We start from the raw sequence: 24,156 nt of genomic DNA, 5'->3' as shown, positions 1-24,156 counted from the left end.
ATCTTGTGCAGGTCGCCTACGGGAGTCAAATAAAAAGACCTGCATCTGGCGAGCCGAACCCGTCCTAGGATCTCCCAGCACTAAAAGTCAATACGCCATTTCATTTCAATTCAAGTTACCTGTCTTTGGTGTATTTTCCACCATTTTTTAAAATTTGTTTTTTTTGTGAAATGTGCAATCATGGAAGCATTAATGCTATGGCCAGATGGGTGTTTTTAAAGGTCACATTTTCCCGTTGAATAACGCAAGAAATTTGCACAAAGTGGTGTGCAATATGCCATGGCTAACTGCTACGGATGTTATCGCACAATATCCGAATACAAAGCCTCCCTCAAGATCACACCACCAATGAATGGATTGCAGCCCAGTAAACAGCACAACTTTTAGCAGCTACAATAGGTAACGGTGTTTGAGCAACTGGATCAATTGCAAATTATCTGACTTATCCACTACTACTGTGTCTATTCATGTTGTCATTCGACACTTTTGATGTGTAAGGTTGATACCTTAAGTTACAATTTCCTTGAACCATGTCCTCCTTAAGATGTTAGCAGAGGTATACATATCATTGTCTGTGTACTTCTGTATTATGTTGCACTCATTGTGTGTGTGTTTCCCCCTACCCTCGCTTCCTATTACTAGCGAGAATGCTGGGGCCTTGACCTGTGTTGGGGAAGCCATCTTGTCAGTTTTACTCCTGTCTCTGTACCAGACAGACGTGCCATGTAAGCTCTTATATTTTTCCAGGGTTTACCCTGGTTTCCATCCCTTTTGGGGGGGAATTTTTGTAAGTTTCGCTTTTATTTTACTTATACCTTGTATCTGTTAACGTAAATTGAGCTTGTGGTACTATTATCTCCGTTCTGGATTCTCTTCCCGACCTGGCATTTTTGTTAGTACTAGGAACTCATTTTATCATTAGTTCATAACTGACCCCTTTCCTAAAACCCATTCTCTTCTGGTTCCCGATTTTAATTTTTCTGATGGTCAGTTATGTTAATTTTGACCTTCCGTTATGGAGGCTACCAAACTTGATTTTTAATGTAGTTCTGCGTCCGTTGAGCCTTCTCAACGTCTGCATTAATTATAATGTACCCTAAGTGTCAGATAAGGGGTATAATATCATCTTGATCTGAAAGTTATGATTGATTTCTTAAATTCCATTTTAAACCTTGGCGATAACCTAAATATTCCTAACCGTGCTGTAAGGTTAACTGTTATCACAAACCACTCTGGGTGATAAATTGTTATTTAATTGTTTTAAAAAGGAGCTGAGAAAAATGATTAACAATCTGTTCAACTGTGTTTTGTCACTCGTTGACTGTCCGATATTAATTTTTATTTGGTGGTCTTCTTGGTGACATTTATTGTCATACATGTTTTTTGTTTTTTGGCGTGATTTCTGGGGAGTTGGATTGAGATTGGTTCGGATAACATTGGTAATTGGTTGACTGGAGCTTGTCTTGGAATTTTGGTGGTGATTATTACTGATACTACCTTAATTTCACCACGCTATCTGATTATTTATTGAGTGATCTGGTTTTATTCCCCTGTGATTTAATCCGTGAATAATTGAATTAAGCATTACTTCTGCTTAACCTGAAATGCTCTTGAAGAGTTGCTGATGATATTTACTGATTTACCTTATTTCTCCACTTCTCTGGATTTATGGTGTCATTCATGACCCTTTTCCTGCAATTTTATTCCTAAAAAATTGGATTAAACAGTTTCTTCATGTTAATTAATTTGGTATTGTGCCAGTTCTGCACCTTGTATTGGTGGGTTACCATATGAATTATTATATTCGGGATTTTGCTTGATATTGTGTGCCTGTTAATTTATGCAGCCTGTTCTGTATTAACACCGTGCTAAGGATTGGATTAATTTCTCTCTATGCTCGAGAATTTATTTTATTGATTAACTACTTGCTCCATCCTTCTTGGACATTAATATCACATCTTTCCTTGATTTATTCTCTGTTTTATTTAACTTTGTGTAATGTTCACATTGCGTTGTTATTAAATTCAACTGTTTCTAAAACCTAGGCTTATCCTTTCATGATTGAAGTCGCGTGCTAATATATGAGATTTACTATTTTAATTTTTAAGAAAGAGGCAAGTTGCCTTTTACTTGTATTAACTTATTCCATTTACTGCTTCTGTGTGGTGACTATGTGGTGTTTATTTTGGGTTTTCTGGGTGTCAGTGTGTTGGCACAGTCTTGGATAATCACTGTGCACTGGGTTACTTACTGTTATTGAATTGTTAACTGACTGTCACCCAGCACGTTATTGAGTCTTGAGTCCCACTGTGTGATTATATTTAATTTCTCTTAATTGGTGCCACATGTTACTGCAGTACAGTGATTTATATGTATTTGATTTGCAACTCGGCACGTCACTGTGTTCATGTTGATTTGTTCTGATTTGGTAAGTCTCTACGCTAAATGGTTTACCAACTTGCAAGTCGCATTGGGTTTATGTGGTATGTATTCTAACCTGGCACCTTACAGTGTTAAAATGGTTTTCTATGTCAACGCGCATATTAATGTTCCGTCACTTATTGCACGTCACAGATGTTATGCTTAATTCTGATAACATATTACAAAAAACTTCAGTTCTTAAAAAATGCATTAAAAAATGCACGACGGTCTACACCGAATCCCTACAACAAAAGGTAACTACGTTAAGACTACATTGTGTAGCCAGTGTGTTCCAAAACCTGTGTTCTTTAATTCATAGAGGACTGGGTTATTTAATATACAGTCTAGCCAGGGTGAACGGAATAAAATGTTAGGTTCATTTCCATAGAAAGATATACAGTAGAAGTCCGCTATAGCGAGTACGCCATGTAATGAGAACTCCGTTATAATGGCAATTATTTGCTGTCCCTTCAAAATTTCTATATTAAACTGTGTATTATCCTTCAGTTACAGCGAGAGCCCTATCACTGACGCATCCGTTATTCAACAGGTTCTCTTCGGTATTATGATCCCAATTTTAAGTTAGTGGTCATTAAACCTGAGGAAATAATAATTGTACAGCCGCAAAAGAGGCATAAAGAAAGGCGATGTTCGGCGTCTAAAAATGTGTGCTGTACAACAAAGGCATTCATATAATTTTACAAAGCGCTTTTTGAGCCTGATTTACATTTTTTGAAGGAAGAAGTGGGGTTCGTTTTGGATTCAGAGAAATACGGTACTATAATTTTTTCAGAATGAAATTAAACACACGGTTCCACCGAACAAGTAATCCATAATGTGGATATCATCCGCGGAAACGCGCGTTTTGAACAAACAGATTGCCGTTTCATATCGATTTTAATGGGTATGGGGATTTTTCCGACTTTCATACAAAAATCAGGTATAACGACAATCCGGTATAGCGAGTAAATTTTTGGCTGTTATGAATTCTCGCTATAACGGACTTCTACTGTAATGCATTTCACAATGTCTGTCTAGCAACAGTCCTACTCTTTCAGTGGCTGGACATCAGTTTTAATACAGCAACTAAGAAGTGCAAGTGGCAACACTACAGTAACGAGACTGCTCAGCCCGGCAAGATAATGTTGACGACACGCATCACTAGTAAACCATGTGGAAGGTGTGCACTTGTTCCTGTAACATATACCAATCTCTGTGCTAATTGATTTTGCATATGTAAATGAACAGAGGTTAGTGATGGGTAGGGACCTGAAAAATTAGCATCTATTTTTCCAAAATTAGCATCTATTTACAAAGTTAAAAATAATCGCATGGTATTATTAATTTTAACGATTCCAAGTTTATGAAGTGCAATTATTGTCCTTGGTTCACACACAATACAATTCATTGTTCAAACGAAAGCATTGTCAGTACTTCGGCATTGCTTTTTTTCAAATTGCACCGTCTGTCTGTAACCAGTGTGTTGTAATGAGACAACACATGCTCGCTATCTACATTGTTCCTTGGGGGTCCACAACAACTCATTAGCAAATATCCTGAACTCTGTCTGAACTGCAGTTAATGCAAGCATGACATCACATTCTTCACTTTCTTTCATCTGGGTTTGAATTGCATGTTTTAGAGAACAGTAACCAGACCAGATACCGTTTCGTGAGAGATGTTACTCCAAACAATTTCTCAAGCTCATCTAATTTATCTGTGCTATTCAAAAATTTTTTTTTTTTTTACAAAGCTTGAGAAATTGACACAAAATGCTTTTCGTTGGGGTCTTTAACTTTCAATGTGGCTAGCTTGCACTGTGAAGAATGAGCAACTTTGACAAATGCGTCTCTACATGCAGCCTGCTGTAGAGGAGTGAGCTTAATCAAAGCATCGTCAGTTGCCGCAGAAAAATTCTCCTCACAAATTAAGGTAAAAATGGTGTCAAGTTTGGGGTAAAGGAGATGAGATGTAGGATACAGAGACCCTTCAAGTCCAGTAAGGAGGTCAACCAATCCAGCTGCATGATCTGTGACAATAACCATGTGGGAGTGAAGCCTATTCACTTCTCGGTCACTCAGATCAGTCAGGTACTTAATACCACAGTTGTTGATGTCTTTCATGTCAGACATCTTGAAAAATGTAACATCAGTAACATAAGCACTCAAATAGACGACAGCCTGAAACCAGTTATTCCACTGGGTTATGACAGGTGCAGGAAAAAGCTTTGCTTCCTTTGAAGCACCATACTTCGATGTTAAGAATTGCAAATAATTATATTTTCGCTTTCTTGTGTTCAAAAATGCAGACTTTGCTATCGCAACCACGATTGAAATCTGTCATCACTGCGACTCAACTATTGCCAACCAAGCTGATCTTAGGTGCCGTACAATGTACATGCATTAAATGATCCCCTATGACCACACTTAATGTTTCATAACACCGGGTCATGTACGGGGCACTGTCACTAACAAACACTTTAACTGCATCATATGGTACACTATAACTATGCAGAGCTTCTAAAACAGCATGAGAGCAGTTTGAAGCATTTCCTGCATCAAGATAGTTCACAGAAACAACATGCAGCTCTCTTTTTGATCCGGGTGGGACTTGGAATATGATGATAAAAATACAACGGCCCATTCTATCTGTTTCATCACAGAGTATGTTGTTCTTCCCCGCTAGAGCCTCTGTTGTTCCTTTCTGGTGGTCAGATGCAACTTCTAGAAAGGAAGAAAGACCTCAAATTATAACAAAGTAATTTAAAATTACTGGATCAATTGGGTACGGGTAAGGCAGTTCGATATGGAAATCGCACTCAAATTCGGTATCCTTCAATTTTGCGCGTGGTTTCGATGTCGTGATACCTACATCGTACCCGGTCAATGAAATCGAAACTTACCCGGTAAATATATTTCACATAGAGTGCTCACACATGGCAGCTCTTCATTTGAAAACTCAGTAATCCAGGCTCTTAGCTCTTTGCTTTCCAGCTTTTCCGGAGGTATATTTGCTTTGGCAAATACTTCAACTGTGTGTTTTGAGAAGTTATCTCTGGAATGTTTTAGTCTTTTACAACTATCTAACTGTTTAAACACAGAAGATTGCTTTCTTTGAGATGTACTAGCAGCAGAGATTGAACTTTCGTTATCACGTCGGTTACCCACGTGTTTTCCAGATTTAACATGTTTCACAAAGCTATCCGTTTTTTCCCCACCCAACTCGGCAATTACAATACTTGCAAAACACTGTTGCTGCATCTGTGGCATATAAACCATCCTTTGCATATTGCTGAGCCCTTTCATGCGCAGTTTTTGTTGTGTGCCTCATAACCTAAACAATCGCTTGACTTTCTACTTTTCACTAGTTTCAATTTTGAACAACAGGAAAACAACGCTGCATCTATCTCGTTATTTCGACACTAGATTTATATTTCGATAATAATCAATACAGATCTTATTCCCCTTGCTACTCCCATTGTAAATATCGATTAAAGTCAGCAAGCAGCAATCGATCGGCTACTTTTCTTCATCGATCGGAACGGTCGAAAGATTAATGCATCATATTTTGAGTATTTTCTGACGATTTTGCTGAAATGTGTTGCTTTCGCCAGTAAAATAACACATTTTCGCAGAATTCGCACCAAAATCGCATATTCACACTAATTTAGCATTTTGGGTCACAATTTGCATTTTGTCGCACTTCTATTTATACGTAAAGTGATTTCATTCCACATTAGTTTTACCGCAGGCTTGGATTCAGTACAAGATTAAAAAATTTGCATTTATCACAAACACGATTTTTTCAGGTCCCTAGTGATGGGTAATGAAAACTGGAGTTACAGTGCAGAGTTTAAATGATTGTAGATTTTAAAAAAAACAGTTGCAGTGTGCCAAGAAGACAGAAAAGAAAAGAAAGCTGTAGACATTTATAACTGCTGATACAACTAAAGTGCTGGAGGTGCAGAGAAAAGTAATATAGGAATCGCATCGTTTAAAGCAAGCAATGAGTGGCTGTTTAGTTTCATGAACAAGAACAACCTTTCTCTTTGAAGAAGGACATGTGTAGCCAGTGACTGCTGAAGGACCATTCCAAAAATGTGGTAGAATTCCTTCAGTATTTTGGATACAAAATTAAATTTGCATTTTCTTTTTGCCCTGCCTCCCTATTCTAAGATAAAAAATGACTAAAAATAGTGGAAAAATTGCACGATCGAGTATGGTATATTTATACCAGGACACATTTCAAACTTTGTTATTGAACATTTCTAGAAATAAACTTTGAATGTATGGTATATTCACACCAGAACACATTTCAAAATTTGTTATTTAACATTTCTAGAAATTAACCCAAACCTTCTCACAAAATATGGCAGATAGCAAAGAAAACTTACCCCAAAAAGAGAGCGAGTTATAACAGCTAGTCGAGCACCATAGTCAGTCACACCATCTAGTTTAGGATTGCTGTGCAACACTGAACTGAAAATGTCCAAGAAGAACTTGAGAGAGTACTGGTAGAGGAAGTGGATTTGATTGAGACTGTCCATGGTGAAATAGATGTTACTGCAAGCCTGAAACAATAAATTCTCACATTATTCTTACATAAAACGAACAAACATTGAAGAATATTTTAGAATCAACACTATCTAGTACTGTAAGTAGTAAAGAAAGGTACAATATAACATAGGGTGTCCCCTATTTTTCAAAGTTTTAATTTTGCAATGCATAGGTTATTGTTTTATTCATTTGGGCCTAAAACACCCGAAAACAATTTTTTTCCTTATTTGGAACAGTGCAAACCCTGCCGACCAGCATGCAAACATGTCCATACAAGTTGCGTCACAAGAGTGGCGCGCTCTCATTGTTACTGTCACTTAGTTTTCGCTTATCGGGTAGCTATCGTGGATTGTTTTATATTTTGAAGATGTTAGTGGAACTAAGGAGCAATAAAAAAAGCCTTTTCTTGGTTGGTGAAGTAAATCACCAAATAACAGGTGCAAAATTACCATCTAATTGTCAAGTTCTCGCAGTTCTATTTTTTCAACATATGTGAGGTTAAGTTGACTGTTAGTGAAAGCGCAAATCTTGTCATTCAGGAGTGCAATATATTCTGGGAAAAGGCTAGAATTCCTACCAGAGCTGTGCCTAATTGTGTTAAGAAGTTAGTAGATCTTTATCAGGTCTGGTGAGAACTGCAAAAAAATAGTAAGAAGATTCAGGATTTACATAGGCGCCCCGAAGAGAACTTTAAACTTGAATTAGATAATTTATTCCATATCGCACATGCTGATGCTCTTGAAAGAATAAAAATCGAAGAAGAAAAAATATTAGCAAAGAGAGGGTGCCTAGCGGGTGTTGACAAAAAGTTGGCTGATATTCAAGAAAGGGCCAGGCTGAGAAAACTCGCAGAAGATAAAGAGAGACTAAAGCAAATGCCTTCTGTGAGCTCATTGGAATCTGCAACTTAGACTTTTGATACACACGAAGACGTAGAAGAACAAACCACAAGCTCTGAAGAAAGCCTGGAAGAATCTCTGCCATCCACATCTCAATCTGTAAGTTCTTTAGCTACGTCGACAAGAAGAGGAAGAAAAGATTTTATCACATCTAAATTAGTTGCAACTTTAGACAGATGTCAACTAAGCATCAGAGATTCTGTTTATATAATTCAGTCTGTAGTAGAAGCACATGGTCTTAGTTCTGACGATTACCCAATCAACAAATCTTCTATTCAACACATTCGAACACAAATGAGAAAAGATAGAGCGAGATCCATTATAAATCCGATTTTCAAAATAACTTGCCCGAAGTAGTTACTGTTCATTGGGATGGAAATTTTTTTTTTTCTAGGGGCTTTACGTCACACCGACACAGATAGGTCTTATGGCGACGATGGGATAGGAAAGGCATAGGAGTTGGAAGGAAGCGGCCGTGGCCTTAAGGTACAGCCCCAGCATTTGCCTGGTGTGAAAATGGGATACCACGGAAAACCATCTTCAGGGCTGCCGATAGTGGGATGGAAAATTGTTACCTGATCTGGACGTAAGAAGTTCTAAAGAAGAACGCCTACCAATTATTATTTCATATGACGAGGAAGAACAACTTCTTGCTGTGCCGAAGTTAGACAACTCTTCCGGCAAAGAGCAAGCGAAAGCAGTGTCAAATGCCCTTCATGACTGGAACCTGGATGATAAGGTACAAATAATGTGCTGTGATACAACAGCATCTAATACAGGACGCTTGAATGAGCTTGTGTGCTTTTAGAGCAAACACTAGAAAGAGACTTGTTACTCTTTCCTTGCCGCCATCATATTTACGAATCAAAAGTGTGTTCGAATCAAAGATCCAACAAATCACTAGCAGTCCTGATATTTCGCTGTTCAAAAAGTTTAGAGACAACTGGAAGAATATTAATCCTAGTGCCATCGAACTGTGCACTGATTTTGTCCAACATCATCTCTGTGAGGCAAATATTATTTAATTGGTGACTTTTTTAACAATGAGCTGGCAAAATTGACTGTACGAGATGATTATCGCTCAATGAGCTCGCTATTGTTTTTCTGGGTGGAGACATTAAAAATAAAATAAAAATCAGACCTACTGGTGCAATGCATCAAGCACGATGGATGCCAAGAGCTATTTACTCCTTAAAATGTGTTTACTGAAGTCCCAGTTTAAAATGAGCACTAAGGACAAACAAGCTTTACAAGATGTTTGTTTATTCATTGTGGCAGTTTACCTGAAGCGCTGGCTTAGATGTAGTTTGGCCATAAAAGCGCCGAATCAAGATTTTTGTTTTTTAAAGACCTTAAAAGATTACGAGAAAGTTGACAAGTTTATTTCCAATGAGGCTTTAAATAAGTTCAATCAACACTAGTGGTACTTTTCAGAGGAAATAGCCATCCCTTCAATTTTTGATAATGAAGCTGATGAGCAGACTAAAGGAAACATTGTAGAAAACTTAAAAAGTTTGGTGATTCCGGAAAGAGATATGTTCCATCGAAAGGAGAGATGTCTGGCTCTCTATATGGTACATAGTAGACTAGTAGTGTTTAATCTGGTATTTAATTTAGAACGTATTTGTTTTATTTATAGGCACTACAAGTATTTTTTAACTTGTTTCAGGGAAATCTTTGAGTGATTTTGTTTCTGTCAAGAGTAAAGATTTATTTTCACGACTGAAACTTGACAGTGGTTTCCTTCAAGAAATTGTATCTTCATGGAAAGACAATGTGGCGTTTGTGGAAGCCACAAAGAAGTTTTCTACCTTAAAAGCAGTTAATGACACAGCTGAAAGAGCTGTTAAACTAATGACAGACTTTCATGGTTTGATTACCGCAGATGAAGAACAGAAGCAGTTCTTATTACATTGTGTGCAAGAACATAGAAAAATTTACCCAGACTGTAAAAAAGAGACTTTGAAGAGGAAATATCCAAATGAATAACTATAAAAATTGTATCTTTTTGTTACAAGAAGAGCATTATATAAATTTCTGTTTTCATTTATATTTCTCTAAAATAATTGTTTTGAGTGATCATCGACAACTACATTTAAGAGACCCTTTAAGCAGCCATTTTCTAAAACTTTTACGCCCCGTCGGCACAGGTTAAAATTAATGTAGGAAGTTGAAATTCTGTACTAGGGTAACTAACAGACTAATAAACACAATAACAGGGTATGCGTTTCAATAAAGGAAAAAAAAATTTCTTTGCCCTTTTAAGGGACACCCTAATGTAAAATGAGGCTAAGTATATAACAAACAGTGAAAATCACTCAAAGCAGCAGCATTGCATAATTCAAATGTTTTTAAAACTCCTATGATAATGATTGCATTATTATTGTGTTTCACCAAGAGTAAAGGAATGTAAAAGAACCAAAGATTTTATCAAAGAAATCTCTACAATTAGTTAAGACAAAATTAAGCAGCTGCAAATTTCTAAAAATAAGGAAAACTAATTCAAGTAAATACAATAAAATGTCATTGTAACAAACACCAGTTTAACGAAATGTTCAAAATTGCAAAATTATTTTTAGGTCCCTTCCCCTATCCCTATTTAATGTGTGTTAAAACATTTCATTGTAACGAGTTTCAAACTTTCAGTATAATGAATTAAAATGTAGCCTTTTTGCTTATATTTAACATCTTTTTTCTTCATAATATAATTGAAATTCATCCTGTTTAAATCGCCGAGTATTTCGCACAACATGTCTCTATACAGCTAATACCAGACGGCACACACTATACAACACACAGGCAAAACTACCCAATTACACATCAGGGGAAGGTAAGTGAAAACATAATTCTGTTGAACGGGTTGCTTATCCAACAGCCGTGAAGATTATCTTATTCAGTTTCGGTGTACCAGTACTGAACGTCATTATGTAGGATTAATTTCTTATACATAAAAAGCAAATTAAAGCCAATTTTCTATTTAAAAAATTTTCAAATATTGGGGTGCGTGGACTGGATTACAGTATTCGCATTTACAGGACACAGTTCAAGTAGACATTTTCCATACATGTACGCGATTGGTCAAGCTGGATATCGAATTCAAAGTAACCAATATGTAAAAAGTAACGTCATTGGCTGGGTAGGAATGCCACATTTACAATCAACCAATGAACGTTACGTTTCACATCTCTAACTTCAGTAGTGCATTTATTTTATTCACGTCGCATATGTTCGTTGTTTAACTTTCGTTCGTGAAGCAACGTGTGTATTAGTGCGCCAGTTAACTCTTTCGCCAATATGGATCAAAAGAAGCAAAAGCAGTTTTCTTTAAAAGAAAAATGTGAAATACTTTGGGAAGTGAAGAAAGGAGGGGGGAAAAAAAAAAAAGGAGAAATAGCGAAGAAGTAGGGTATCAGCCCTTCAAAGTCGTGAAATTTCTTACTAATGAAGACAAAATTAAAATTTGTCCGAAAGTGGCCTGGGCATCCGCATCTTGAAGCATGCAGAGGTCATTAATGTTGAACTTGCACCTTCAATTTTGACTCAATCACTCGAGTTGGTTGAAGTTTTGTCTGATTCAAAATGGCAGTCATTCCTGCGAGTCGCACATGGTCGAGTGTAACCTCCAATTCATTGTCAAAGTGTGATCAGAGAATAATGTTTAATAACCTACTGCTCAGAAATAAAAGGCTTCTACTAATATTTGTTTTACAAATAGTGTGATCTTCAATAATATTTCGATATCTTTGTTAGACCCCGTGCACATGTTTTCATATTTGTTGTTTGGTGTTTTTCACAACTTTCAGTGCAGTTGTTATTTTATAAGCCCCAGCAGAAAAGGTTTTCATATTTGTTCTCTCGTGTTTTTCATGCCTTTTAATAATACTTTCCTCTCATCTTTAGATATGGTGGATATAGTTTACACTGTACCCGTGAATACACAACGTAGAATGCCCTTATGTCGGAAAAAGGAGTTTCTATATTTCTATTGGATAGTTTTTATTTGTAACTATATTCAGCAGTACGTTTTCTTGCTTAACACGTTCCTTTTTGTTGTCCCCTGCAGAAACTTCTTAATGAGGTTTTACTGTATATAGAGCGTTCCAACCTTAAATTGCAGTACAGCGTAGACAGAGCGCACTGTTGCAAAATAGACTCGTGAAGATCACGCTCGAGTGTGACTCAAACAGGGCGTCACAGTTCCACATTTTTCGTTTGTAATTTTAAGTTCATTCATTCGAGGATGATCCGAACGATGAAGAAAGTCGTATTAAAAACTTTTCATCGTCGACATCGTTCTGTAATTCGTCTGCTTTCCAAAAATCTTTCATTTTTCTTTACTTCGTTCATGTAATTTGCCCAGTTGTCTTATGTTTTATGGCATAAAAATCTTAGTTCAGCATTTGGAATAAAACCATGTTCATTACCCACGTGGACTAAGGCAAATCACAGTCCACAGCTTTTCGGTGGCCTAAGTCCCGAACTCACCCCTTCAATGGCGGCCTGCCGTGCACTTTTCACTGTTGTATCCTTCCATTCTTTTGTCACTGTCTGCCCAATATTTACCCAGATTCATCTGTGTAAATTATAGCTTTATTTTGTGCCCTCAAACGTTTTATCTCCCCGAGATATCTGTGCCTCCAATTAATAATTTCATCGGTTTCAGTGAAAGCTGCTTTATTACCCCGTCTTAAACAGCAGAAGCCTATACCATGTAAGAAGCGATACAACGTAGTTTTGGAAAATCGTGGCAAAGAATCTTCTCCATTTACCCGACTCAAAATCATGTTCAATGTCGGTGGTATGTTGGCTGAACCAACCGAGGCACTCCACTTCGCACAATTTCATATTTAATTTTCCTTGCATTTTTCTGCCACCCTTCTCTTCTTCGCTTTTTTTTTTTTTTTGCGGAAGTTTGCAAAGGACATGTGTGTGTGCCTTCCTTATAGCATAGATTGTTCTTTCGGAACAACCTGTAGCTTTAGCTGTTTCACTGACTGCGCTGCTCATATTAATAGTTTTTTAAAAATAATCCAGGACACTCATTATAATATTGCATTCTTTTCCCTTGAGTTTACCTATGAAACGTTTCTTTTTAATTTGACGATCCATTGTACATCCTTCTGCACTTTTTCTTCGAACTAAGAACCCCCACACGAGCACGAACTGACAACTATACATTTATCACTGATCTTGTCCGGCTCCATGGCTAAATGGTTAGAGTGCAGCCCTTTGGTCCAGAGGGCAACGATTTTGATTCCCGGCCGGGTCGGGGATTTTTCCCTTCATTGGTTAATTCCAATTCATTAAAATTCATCATAGGTAGGGCCCCATTCTTATAGACGCGCAGGTCACCTATGGGGAATCAACTCGTAAGACCTGCACTCGACCTCTTTGGAGGCCACACGCCAATGAATATTATATATATATATATCACTGATCTTTATTTAATCAATCTTATAATACTGATTAAATGAACACCACTGCACACGGCTGTCAGTATATTTAAAAGCTCAGCCAGCTGAGTCACTCATGAAACGTAAGCAAACGAGACGTTCTCCTTGTCATAAATTAAGAGATAATGAGATAAGGACTTGAGGTATGATTTAAAAATTACTTCCATATCCGAAGTGCGTTTGTTTTGCTTTAACCACATCATGATGGTTCTGCACTTTTTCTTCGAAATTAGATCCCCATGCACGAGCACGAGCTCATGAACCACACAAACGAAATACACTTTCCCTCAAGAATTGTACGTATGTCACTGATATGTATTTAATCACTATTATACGTACTACTGATGAAATGAGCACTGCACTGCATGCGACTGTCTGGAAATGTTAAAAGCGCATGTTTGGGAGATCACTACCGGTACTTCAGCCAGCTGAGTCACGCGCGAAACCAAAATTCAAGGAGATATTCTTCCTGTCACAAATTAAGAACTAAGCAAGATAAGAACTTCGGGATTGTTTTAAAAATAACTTCCATATCTGAAGACCATTTGCCTCACTTTGACCCCCAGGCAAATTCAATAGGAAAGACTCTGGCCAGCGACTGACTTTTTCGTGCCTGCACATAAAATTCCCTGAACACGACTGAAAATAAATGCATATAATGCATTTTGTTATCATTTCAATTTAAAAATAAACTTATCTACATCGAGCTGAAATGTTTCTTTACCAGCTGTGGAAAAATGAGGAAAATAATGAATATAAAATAGGAGTTATGACATGATAAGTTCTATGCAATGAAGATTTTGCATTTGGCGAAATTTTCCATTATATTACCATTTTCACAATAAATTATTAAAAAAAATTTTTTTTTGTTAACGGCATCAAATGTGCCTTGAAATTCTGTACATAACACGATATTCACCCATTTGGACAGATAACATTCTGATTTACGGATATTTGGCAAACCCGCTGCATTAGAGTAGGACAGCGCTACTCGCAAAACATGGGAGAAGGAAAGAGACGGAATTAACCCATTACTGCTGTACTGAAATTTAAGGTTGGAACACTCTATAGCCTATCATAAAATAATAATAAAACTGCACTATTCATAATTCATCAAATAAACACACCCGTAAGTTCAATAGTAAATTTTAGAAATAGTCCAACCTACATGATGGCAAAGTTTATACATATTTTTTAAAAGAAACATTTTAAGTTTACTTTGACAGCAGTGCTCAACAACACAACTGAATTTTGCAACAGAACCGAGGATTATGAATTAGAGGAAAGTAACTCGATTCACAGTCTGGACATAAAAGACATGTATTCCAACATACCGATATCTAACAATAGATATTATAAGTGATATGAATCTGTGTGATGATGAGGTGTGCCTCAAAGTGTTACAACAGAGTTTGACTCTTGTACAGGCAACAAACATGGCACGTAGTCATCAGGATTTTCTCCTGTCACAAAATGATGTGCCAAAATCTGTGTTAAGGCCGGTCTCCACTGATTAACATTTAACACCAACATGTTAAATTTAACATGTTACAATTGACATGTATATTGTGATTAATCTTCCAATTGACTTTGCATGTTAATTCAGAATGTTGAGGTTAACACTTTTAACATGTTGGCGTGTTTTCCGCTCCAAGTGGAAAACATGTCAAGTCAATTCGTTGTTCGTGAGATGTCGGCACAGCTTCGGCAATTTCCATGCAGTTTCCGTGTCAACAGATAGCCAGACGACGCAAACGACGTGCTTCTCGTGAAGTAGGTTTATAGTTACAACACTCCGCAATACTCATTCTCTTTGTTATAAGCTCAAATACAGTACGCGCACATTTGTCATTCTCTCTGCACTATACTAAAATGTATAGTCAGAAATGGAGTGGAGCAAGGAGATTACTCTGGACTTAATTAATGATATAACAGAAAACCTTGTTTGTGGGTTGTCTCATCAAAGGAATACAGATATAAAGCGAAGAAAGCCGGCAGTTTCCAGGAACTCAAAATTATCTATAATTGTTCCCGCAAGTGCATCGAAAGAAAACTAGCGTCCCTCCGCTCTCAGTACAGTCGAGAATTTGTAAAACGTTTTGAAAAGTCGGGGCGGGTGCGGACGAACTTTATACTTCAAAGGGGTTTGTTTTTGAAGCAATGAGCAGGACGAGGGGAGGAAACGTGCCTAATAAAACTGCATTTCTAAATCATAACAAGAAGCAACAGTGGAATGAAGGAAGGCCAAATCCTCTTCATCTGTTATTTTTGCGAGTGGCTTTAGGTGGCGCCGACACAGATAGGTCTTATGGCGACGATGGGATAGGAAAGGCGTAGGATTTGAAAGGAAGCGACCGTGGCCATAATTAAGGTAAGCCCCAGCATTTGCCTGGTGTAAAAATGGGAAACCACGGAAAACCATCTTCAGGGCTGCCGACAGTGGGATTCGAACCCACCGTCTCCCAGATGCAACCTCACAGCCGCATGCCCCTTGACCAGATGGCCAACTTGCCCGGTAATCCTCTTCATCTGAGTCCATTGTCCTTGTTTGAACATACTAGAAACCACCTAAATATATGACCACAAACTGATATAATAAACTACCTGTATATAGAAAAAGGAAGTCAAGTTTAACATGTTTATTAAGTGTGGACACAATGTTAAATGAGACAGTATTCAACATTTGACATTTAACATGTTGATGGCGTCACCAGTTAACATTTAACACTTTTAACATTTAACATGTTGTTGTTAAATGTTAATCAGTGGAGACCGGCCTTTAAATTCAAGTGCAGTGGTTGCTGACTACCTTGAATATTCGTTTGTGTCAGAGTATGTTCAGAAGAAAATCAGACTTTTTCAAAAAATAAAGTCTAGGACATAATGTACCAGTAGATGGTAAAATTTGAGATGCTGAAAACTTCTTGCAAGTACCCGTACTTCATATTACCTCGGGCCGATGACCTTAGATGTTAGGCCCCATTAAACAACAAACATCATCATCATATCATTACCTCATGTATATATATGTATCCTAATTTTCCTCTCATTTAATAAATAGGCTTACAGTATTGAGGTTTTTATGCAAATTCATTTTGAAATAACGTACATTCTTCAATGGGCGAGTTCTATGAATGAACTAATTTCAGTACAACAAAATTTCACTATAACAAATTCATTTCTGAGGTCCCCACAATTTTGTTATACTGGTATTTTACTGTAATTAAATAATTAAAAGTTGGTAGAAAGGGAGTTTTGCCTACCTGTGACAGTGGCATGTATTGCTGAGACACTGTCTCAATCTCCCCTATCACCTTGTCCGTTTCTTCTACCTTCTTGCTGATGTCTGCAGCTTCTTGTTTGAGTGTCTCCAGTGTGGTAATCACACTGTCGTCATCCAAAATCTTGCCCTTTGCATCATTTAGAGCCTGCAGTAGAGACTTTTCAAGCTGACGCAGACGAAGATGGAACTCACCTAAACAAGAATGACAGAAAAGGAGTTATCCTCAAATAATTCACTTTATCAATTGTTGTAATTTAAAAATCTCATAACTAGAATACATTAATTTTTTATTAAAACCATATTCAAAATACACATTTTGTCCCTATTGGGCCTTCTTTAGCATAACTTTTTTTAATATATAAAAATGGTCAAAAAGAAAACACCACACTAAAAGTCTATAAGAAAGAACTGATCTTGAAAGGTTTTAACTTGTTATAACCAAAACACAAACATAACCAACAATCATAAAGAATAATATATAAAAAACACTTATTCTCAAAGTCTTGTTGAAAAGTATCAATAGCATCAGAAATATTGTGCTGTAGAAAAGTTATAACACTGACAAATAACTTTTCTATAGCACAATACTTCTTTATCAATCGTATCACACTGAAAAGCTTTTCTTGTCTTCTTGCATATACTGTATTTTCTTGCATAATTAATGCATCCCAATACTTCTGGGCCCAAAGAGGAGAAAAAGAAATGTTCACGTATTTGATGGACCCACTTCTTCGAACATCCATCATGCAGCTCCGGATGCGTTACAAAATATAGATCTCAACTATTCATGTAGCAGCAGTCTTCCTATTGCAAAACTGGGCATTCCAAATACTTGGCAACGTGCTGCTATCAGCTGGTAGGAAATACCACTGCACTAGTACAGCGAGAGAATCAGTGCAGAAGTGACTAGCGACGCTCTATTCCAGTCTGGTACAAATGTATTTTGAGAGTGTTTCGGCAATGGGGAATGCGTTTTATGTGTCCTCAAAATTGTTTGTTAGTTTACAGTGAGCAAGTATTTGGATAATAATGCATCATATAAACTCGCGTTGATCAGTTATGCCGGAACATACAGGCATAAGGCCGTAAGTATTCAATGTCCGAATGCAGCGTGCGCTACTGCGGCAACGGAGAAGTGCGCTTCAAGTGACTAACAAGTCTCGCAAAGCATTTAGCAGACCAAAAGGCGGCTAGTTTCCGAAAGTAGAGGAGGATCTGCTTAAATATGTGATTTCGTTACACAACGTTGGATATGCCATTTCTAACGAAATGCTGTATTTTAAAGGACGAGAAACAGCTGCTGCACATGGAATCAGTATCTCGGATTTGAAGGTTAGCTGACGTGCGATGATTACTTTTATGAAGAGAAATGGACTTTCTCTTTGAAGAACAATTTTATATAAAAAAAACGGCGAATGATTTCAATGAAAAAGTAATTGACTTTCATCGCTTTGTCACTGAGAAGTGTAAAGTGAAGGAAAATTTGCTCTTTCAAACAGGAACCGCAGGTCAGGCACCCTTCAGTTTCCATATGCCACAAAGTCGAACAATAGATAAGAAGGCAACATCGAGTGTTCTCGTACGCACTACCGGTAGCGAAAAACTATGTACTGCAATGCTTGCTGTAACAGGTGGTGGGAGAAAGCTTGCGCTGAACGTTGTTCTGAAACTATAAAAACAATGCCCGAAGTAAAATTTCCACGAGGGATCTACATTCGTATCGCAAGAAAAAGGGTGGATGGACACATCACTCGTACAAGATTAGATACGAACGGTTTGGGGAATTTTATCAGAGTCCCTCCTTCGATACTCGGCCCTTCTCATGTTGCGCAGGTTTCTTTTTTTCCGGTAGGTCATTATTATGAACTTACATGAATGGTACTTTTATGAGTTCATGTTTATTTCACTTCAGGTCGTATTGCCAGCTCGTAACGGGAAGAATATTCTTCAGTGTTGATACTTCAAACCTACGTGTCCAACTTACCTGATGTACCCTAATTCACTTTTCAGAAAAAATCTCTTCAGAATTTTACGCCAAATGACGATAACCGAAGAGGAGTTGAACCAATTGTGTGTATATTATATTTGATGCACCTTTTAAATGTAAATGAAATCCTTGAATAATTTATGCAACTGAAATTTTCACCTGTATTTTTAATCAAAAAAGTGTGTTAATTATGCGAGGAAATACGGTATTATTGGGTCAGAACTGATAAAATAGTAACTGTCAAAGATTACCAGCATAATCAATGAAAAATGGTTAAATTTAATTTCTAGGCTATTAATAACTTAGCCTTTCATACTAAGTCGAAAGCAAAGTGAGGGAGATGTTACCAGTTACTAGTGCTATATGGCAGGGATTAAAGCGTACAGTAATAAACAATAATAAATTGGTTACATCTTGCCAACACAATATCAAAAGTAACATTTACATAAATTTATGTAAAAAAAAAAAAAAAGCTACACGAGGTTTCCACATGATTGAAAATTTGGAATTAACATACCGGTATTTCTCTGCTTAACCAAGATCTCTAATTCAAAATTTAATTTGGAGAAAATTTTCAAAAGAAGAGGGAATATAAATATCACAACGATAATTTTACAGCTGCCTGAAACCTACCTTGCAGTTTGAGTAAGTCTGAGCGTTTCTCGTCAATGTCTGGTCTCTCTGCTTTCAGCACCTGGTTGAGGCACTGACTTTGCAATGAGCTGCGAGTGACTGTGAAGTTCACAAAGGTCACACGAGAACAGATGTCTGGTGGAAACTCCACTGTAGGATCACGAGTTGACAAGAAGATGACAAAAGAAGGTGACAAGTCAATATCCTGGTCACCCAATGTGATCAGAACTCGTCCACCAGTCCTTCGCAGTTCACGATTCAGAACTGGGTTGAGGATAGGGTCGTAGTTTTCAACATCCTAGGACAAAAACGTTATTAGGTGTAAAGAAAGTGATTGGTAAAAATATATTAAGACTTCTCCTACTTCCATTTGTACTCGCCTTCTCCATACAGTATAGTACTGAAGGACTATTTTGCTCGTTATCAATATGCGATATTCATTTCTTCTCTTAATACCCTGACACTTTACAAAGTACAAATTTAAAATTCACAGAAAAAAATCTACATTTTATGATAAAATATTCTGCACTATCAGTAACAGAAAGGGGTGGGGGGAGTTTTCAAATCAAACATTTAATTTGTTTTTTCATTTTATTCATGGGATAAGGATTTCTTGGTTTTAAGCTCTATGTATTCGTAAATGTAAAAACTGTTGAATAATCTATATTTCAGTGATAAACAGGGTGTTAACTGTATACGTACTGTATAGGTCTAAATAATTTGACATTATAAAGTAAGATAGTACCTCCAGGATATTTCTCAAGTGTGGAGAAAAGTGATGCCTGAAATAGCCACCAAAAATTAGACTGACCCAAGTGACTCTTGGTAAAGACACAGTACATGTTTTAGTATACATAAAGGTGCAGGAAAGCTAAACAGCATAATCACTTCCCAAATGCAAGCAAAACATATCTATGACCAAAAGTATCAAAATAAAAGTCTTGGTAGAACAGCTCTCATGTTTAGTCACCATTCAACTAAGTTCTACAAGACTAATCAGTAGCCTAATCAGATTGACTCCCACCCACTCGTTTCCAGTTCTCAGCAATATCATGTCTCCTCATCTACATAGAAAAGTTGCTCCAATCTGAGAATACAAGATCTTCGGAATCCCAGATCTGCATAATCACGACATACCTGACCTGAATAGAAATCTGTTAATGCCCAGAGTTTAACCCTTAGCACTCACATGGCGGGCCATGCCCAACAACGAGAATATCCCGCATAGATTCTACCTACATAACTCCTTTGTCGGGTTACGTGTGCATGAATTACAGGTACAGTAAGCTACTTCAATCCTTCGACGACAATTTGAAGCCATGTATAGCTATAATCTCTTTGAAATCAGGCTTTGTGCATATTCTTTGAAGACCATGCGAGTTTGTAAACAAATGTTGCTTAGCAACATGGCGTCATTCGAGCAACGTGAGAAAGAAATAGCCAACCTTTTACATGAAAGTGACGATTTCAGTGATAGTGAGAGTGATTTTCAATTAAGTGGTGAGGAAGATATTGCGGAACGAGATTGTGTTGGTGAGTTGAGAGATTAAAATCTTGATGAGAAAATTATGCTAAATGGAAATGCTGGTACCTCTTCTGATGGATGGAGGAAATATCGTGGCACTGACTTGTACTTCAAAAGCCCATTCACAGGTACAAACCACATGGCACTACAGCCCTTGAAGGGCCTTGGCCTACCAAGCGACAGCTGCTCAGCTTGAAGGCCTGCAGATTACGAGGTGTCGTGTGGTCAGCACGACAAATCCTCTCGGCCGGTATTCTTGGCTTTTGAGACCGGGGCCGCTATCTCACCATCAGATAGCTCCTCAATTCTAATCACGTAGGCTGAGTGGACCTCAAACCAACCCTCAGGTCCAGGTAAAAATCCCTGACCTGGCCGGGAATCGAACCCGGGGACTCCGGGTAAGAGGCAGGCACGCTTCCCCTACACCACAGGGCCAGCTCATTCACAGGTACGTCAGGTTATAAACCACCGCAAGGTTGAATGAACTTTACCTTTTCTAGTTATTATTCTTGACTGACGAGTTATTGCTGGAAATTTTGCGTGAGACTAACCGGTATGCTAGTGTAAACATTCAAAAGGTTACGCCCCTCACACGTAAGGCTATTAGGAGGTTGTGGATAGATGTTGCACTTCCTGAATTCAAAGCATTTTTAGGCGTAATCCTAAATATGGCAATGAACAGTAAGCCTAAATTACGATGCGAGATTGTGTTTTTCAGCAAAACTTGCAGAAAAAAAGCCTGGATTACATCCCGGCGAATGTTTTCCATTTTCTTATCTCCTTCCTCCAAGCAGACAAAAAGTGACTGCCTGAGATAATTTCAGGTTCGAAAATGCTGAACTTTGCACCTGAATACTGTATTGTACTTGTATTATATTTATTTTGTGTTTGCTTTAGTTGATTTTTATAAATATGCTGTCAATATGTTTGTGCTGTCTGTTATCCCTCTGCAAGCAGATTCTTAAATGGAGCTGGAAAGGCAGGAGTGTTCAGAAGAAAAGGAGGGCTAAGGGTTAACAGAGTTATTTTAAGATAGAAAGGTTACATGTGGAATACAAAAGATTGAAATTACAAGTAAAGAGGAGTATCAAGGAAGAAAAGGAGAAATGTTGGGGAGAGTTTATGAACAAAATTGAGCAACATAGTCGAGGAAATCAGAAACTATTATACAGAGTAATAAAATTGAAAAGAATAAATCAACAAAAAATTAAGGCATTAGAGAGAGAGAGAAGATGGATCAATAGTATGTGACGAAAAGGGTCTTCAGAAGGTGATGGCAAAATATTTTGAAAAACTTTATAATGAGGATGAGTGCTTGGAGGAAGGAGATAAGAAAATGGAAATAGATGGAAAAAAGAAGGGAACCCGATAACATGGTTCGAACTTGAAAGGGCAGTGAAAGCAATGACCAAAGGTAAAGCAAATGGAAAAGACGAATTCAATACTGATATGATTAAGGCAGCAGGAAGCAGTGGACTACAGTGGCTATACTGAGTCCTCAATGCCATATGGAAGGATGTAAGGATACCTGAAGATTGGCTACAAGGAAGCATTGTACCATTGTTCAAAAGAGGAAATAGGAAGAAATGTGAAAATTATAGAGGTATAACCTTATTATCACATGGGCTAAAAATAATGGATAAAGTCATAGAAAAAAGACTGAGGGGTATAACAGAAACACGGAGGAAGAACAATATGACTTTAGACCAAATAGATCAACAATAGACTTTATATTTACAGTGCGAACGATAATGGAAAAACAACTGGAAAGGAACAAGGAAATCATCTTCGTATTTTTGGATTTGGAAAAAGCTTATGATACAGTTGACAAAATGTGTACGAGAATGCTTACGGAAAAGGAACATACCAAAATCATTAATTAACAAGATAATGTTGTATCATGAGAGTAAAAGCAGTGTACAAGTGGGGAGTGGCGACTCTGAAACATTTTATACAAAAAAAAAGTCTCAAGCATTACTGTTTATTGTATTGATGGATGAAATCATAAAACATGTAAAACAGAGTATCAGTAGTGATGAAGTGAATGCTTTGGTATTTGCAGATGATGTGGTGATTTGAGGAAAGGGAGAAAAGTAAGTACAAAGGAGACTGGACATTTGGAACGAAAATCTGAAGGAGTTTGGAATGGTAATTAGTAAAAAGAAAACTGTAGTCGTGCACTGTGGAAAAGAGAAAAAAAGCCAAGTGAACATAGATGGAGAACGGTTAGAGAATGTAGAACAGTTTACATATCTGGGTAACATTATTAATGGAAGTAATGAAATCAACCCTGAGGTTAATAACAGAGTAAGTAAAGGTACAACATTTTATCATCAAGTCAGAGAGCTTTTATGGGATGACAAAGTACCCAAGAGAAACAAAATTAACATTATATAAACAGTATTTCATACCAATTGTATCATAAGGACTAGAAACATTGGTAACTAATAGAGAGACATGATGGTAAGATCCAAGCAGTAGAAATGAAATTTTTAAGAACATCAGTTAAAAAGACAAGAGATAAAATCCAAAATATTAAAATCAGAGAAGAGCTAAATATAGAACCGTTAGTACAAAACATACAAAAAGCAAGACTGAGGGTGGCGTGCACCAACCAAGAGCAAGTTCTACTTCCGTAGTAAAGTACTCTTGAAGTCAGCATTCGGCGACTTCCATACGAAAGTAAATTACTTCCGAAGTATTTCAGTCCTTTTAGATACTCCTGGACTAAATTACTACAAGAGTAAAATGCTGAAGAGCACCATCTTGTAGTATATTACTAAAGAAGTAAATAACGCACGAATATAGGTTAGAATTTACTCTCACGTTGTGCATGGAGTAGGATTAATTCAGACTTGTTGACTAATGATATATCAGAGGAAAGACGTCTCAAACGTGTTTATGGATTACTTACATTAAATTGATGATCTCGACGCATAAAACGATGGGAAATGTAATAGTGTGTAGGCCTACAGTGTGTGAAAGGCGAGAGCACACGGAGAGTTTCAGAAATGTTTTTGGTCTTAGGAAGGAATCCTTTACTTTCCTTCTAAATCTACTTGGAGATCACTTACAGCTGAATTCCTGTCTTAATTTTGTTGTATCTCTCGAATTACAGTTGCTGTGTGCCCTACGAGTGTTTCATACCGGAACATTTAAGTATAGTCGCCGGTTATCTAATTGATGTTTACCGGCTTTACTACACAACTGCTGGCCGTATCTTTCATCGGTGGTTAAAGCACTAGTTGAGGCTTCACACTGGCAGGTTTCCATACATTGTGGGTGCAACTGACTGTGACTGCGTGCATATTCCCATTTTTTGCCCTCTCAGTGACAACGGTGAACTTTTCAGAAATCAGAAGAGGTATTTATATATATATACATACACAGTACCGGTCA

The 24,156-nt window shown here is 37.4% G+C and overlaps 1 protein-coding gene across 2 annotated transcripts in view; it reads right to left on the bottom strand.

The window, feature by feature from the left end:
* Positions 1 to 24,156, bottom strand: part of Dhc64C (dynein heavy chain, cytoplasmic) — a 353,617-nt gene that overhangs the window by 44,182 nt on the left and 285,279 nt on the right. For both annotated transcript variants that reach the window (XM_067155359.2, XM_067155358.2), the window contains exons 58-60: positions 19,233 to 19,530; positions 16,593 to 16,804; positions 6,815 to 6,991 (exon numbers count right to left, since the gene is read on the bottom strand). In XM_067155359.2, coding sequence (XP_067011460.2) covers positions 6,815 to 6,991; positions 16,593 to 16,804; positions 19,233 to 19,530 — 687 coding nt within the window. The remainder of the gene's footprint in view (positions 1 to 6,814; positions 6,992 to 16,592; positions 16,805 to 19,232; positions 19,531 to 24,156) is intronic.

The sequence above is a fragment of the Anabrus simplex genome, chromosome 11, assembly GCF_040414725.1.
Source record: "Anabrus simplex isolate iqAnaSimp1 chromosome 11, ASM4041472v1, whole genome shotgun sequence".
NCBI classification, from domain to species: domain Eukaryota; kingdom Metazoa; phylum Arthropoda; class Insecta; order Orthoptera; family Tettigoniidae; genus Anabrus; species Anabrus simplex.
The sequence above is the reverse complement of the archived record's forward strand: the minus strand, read 5'-3'. Positions and strand labels throughout refer to the sequence as shown.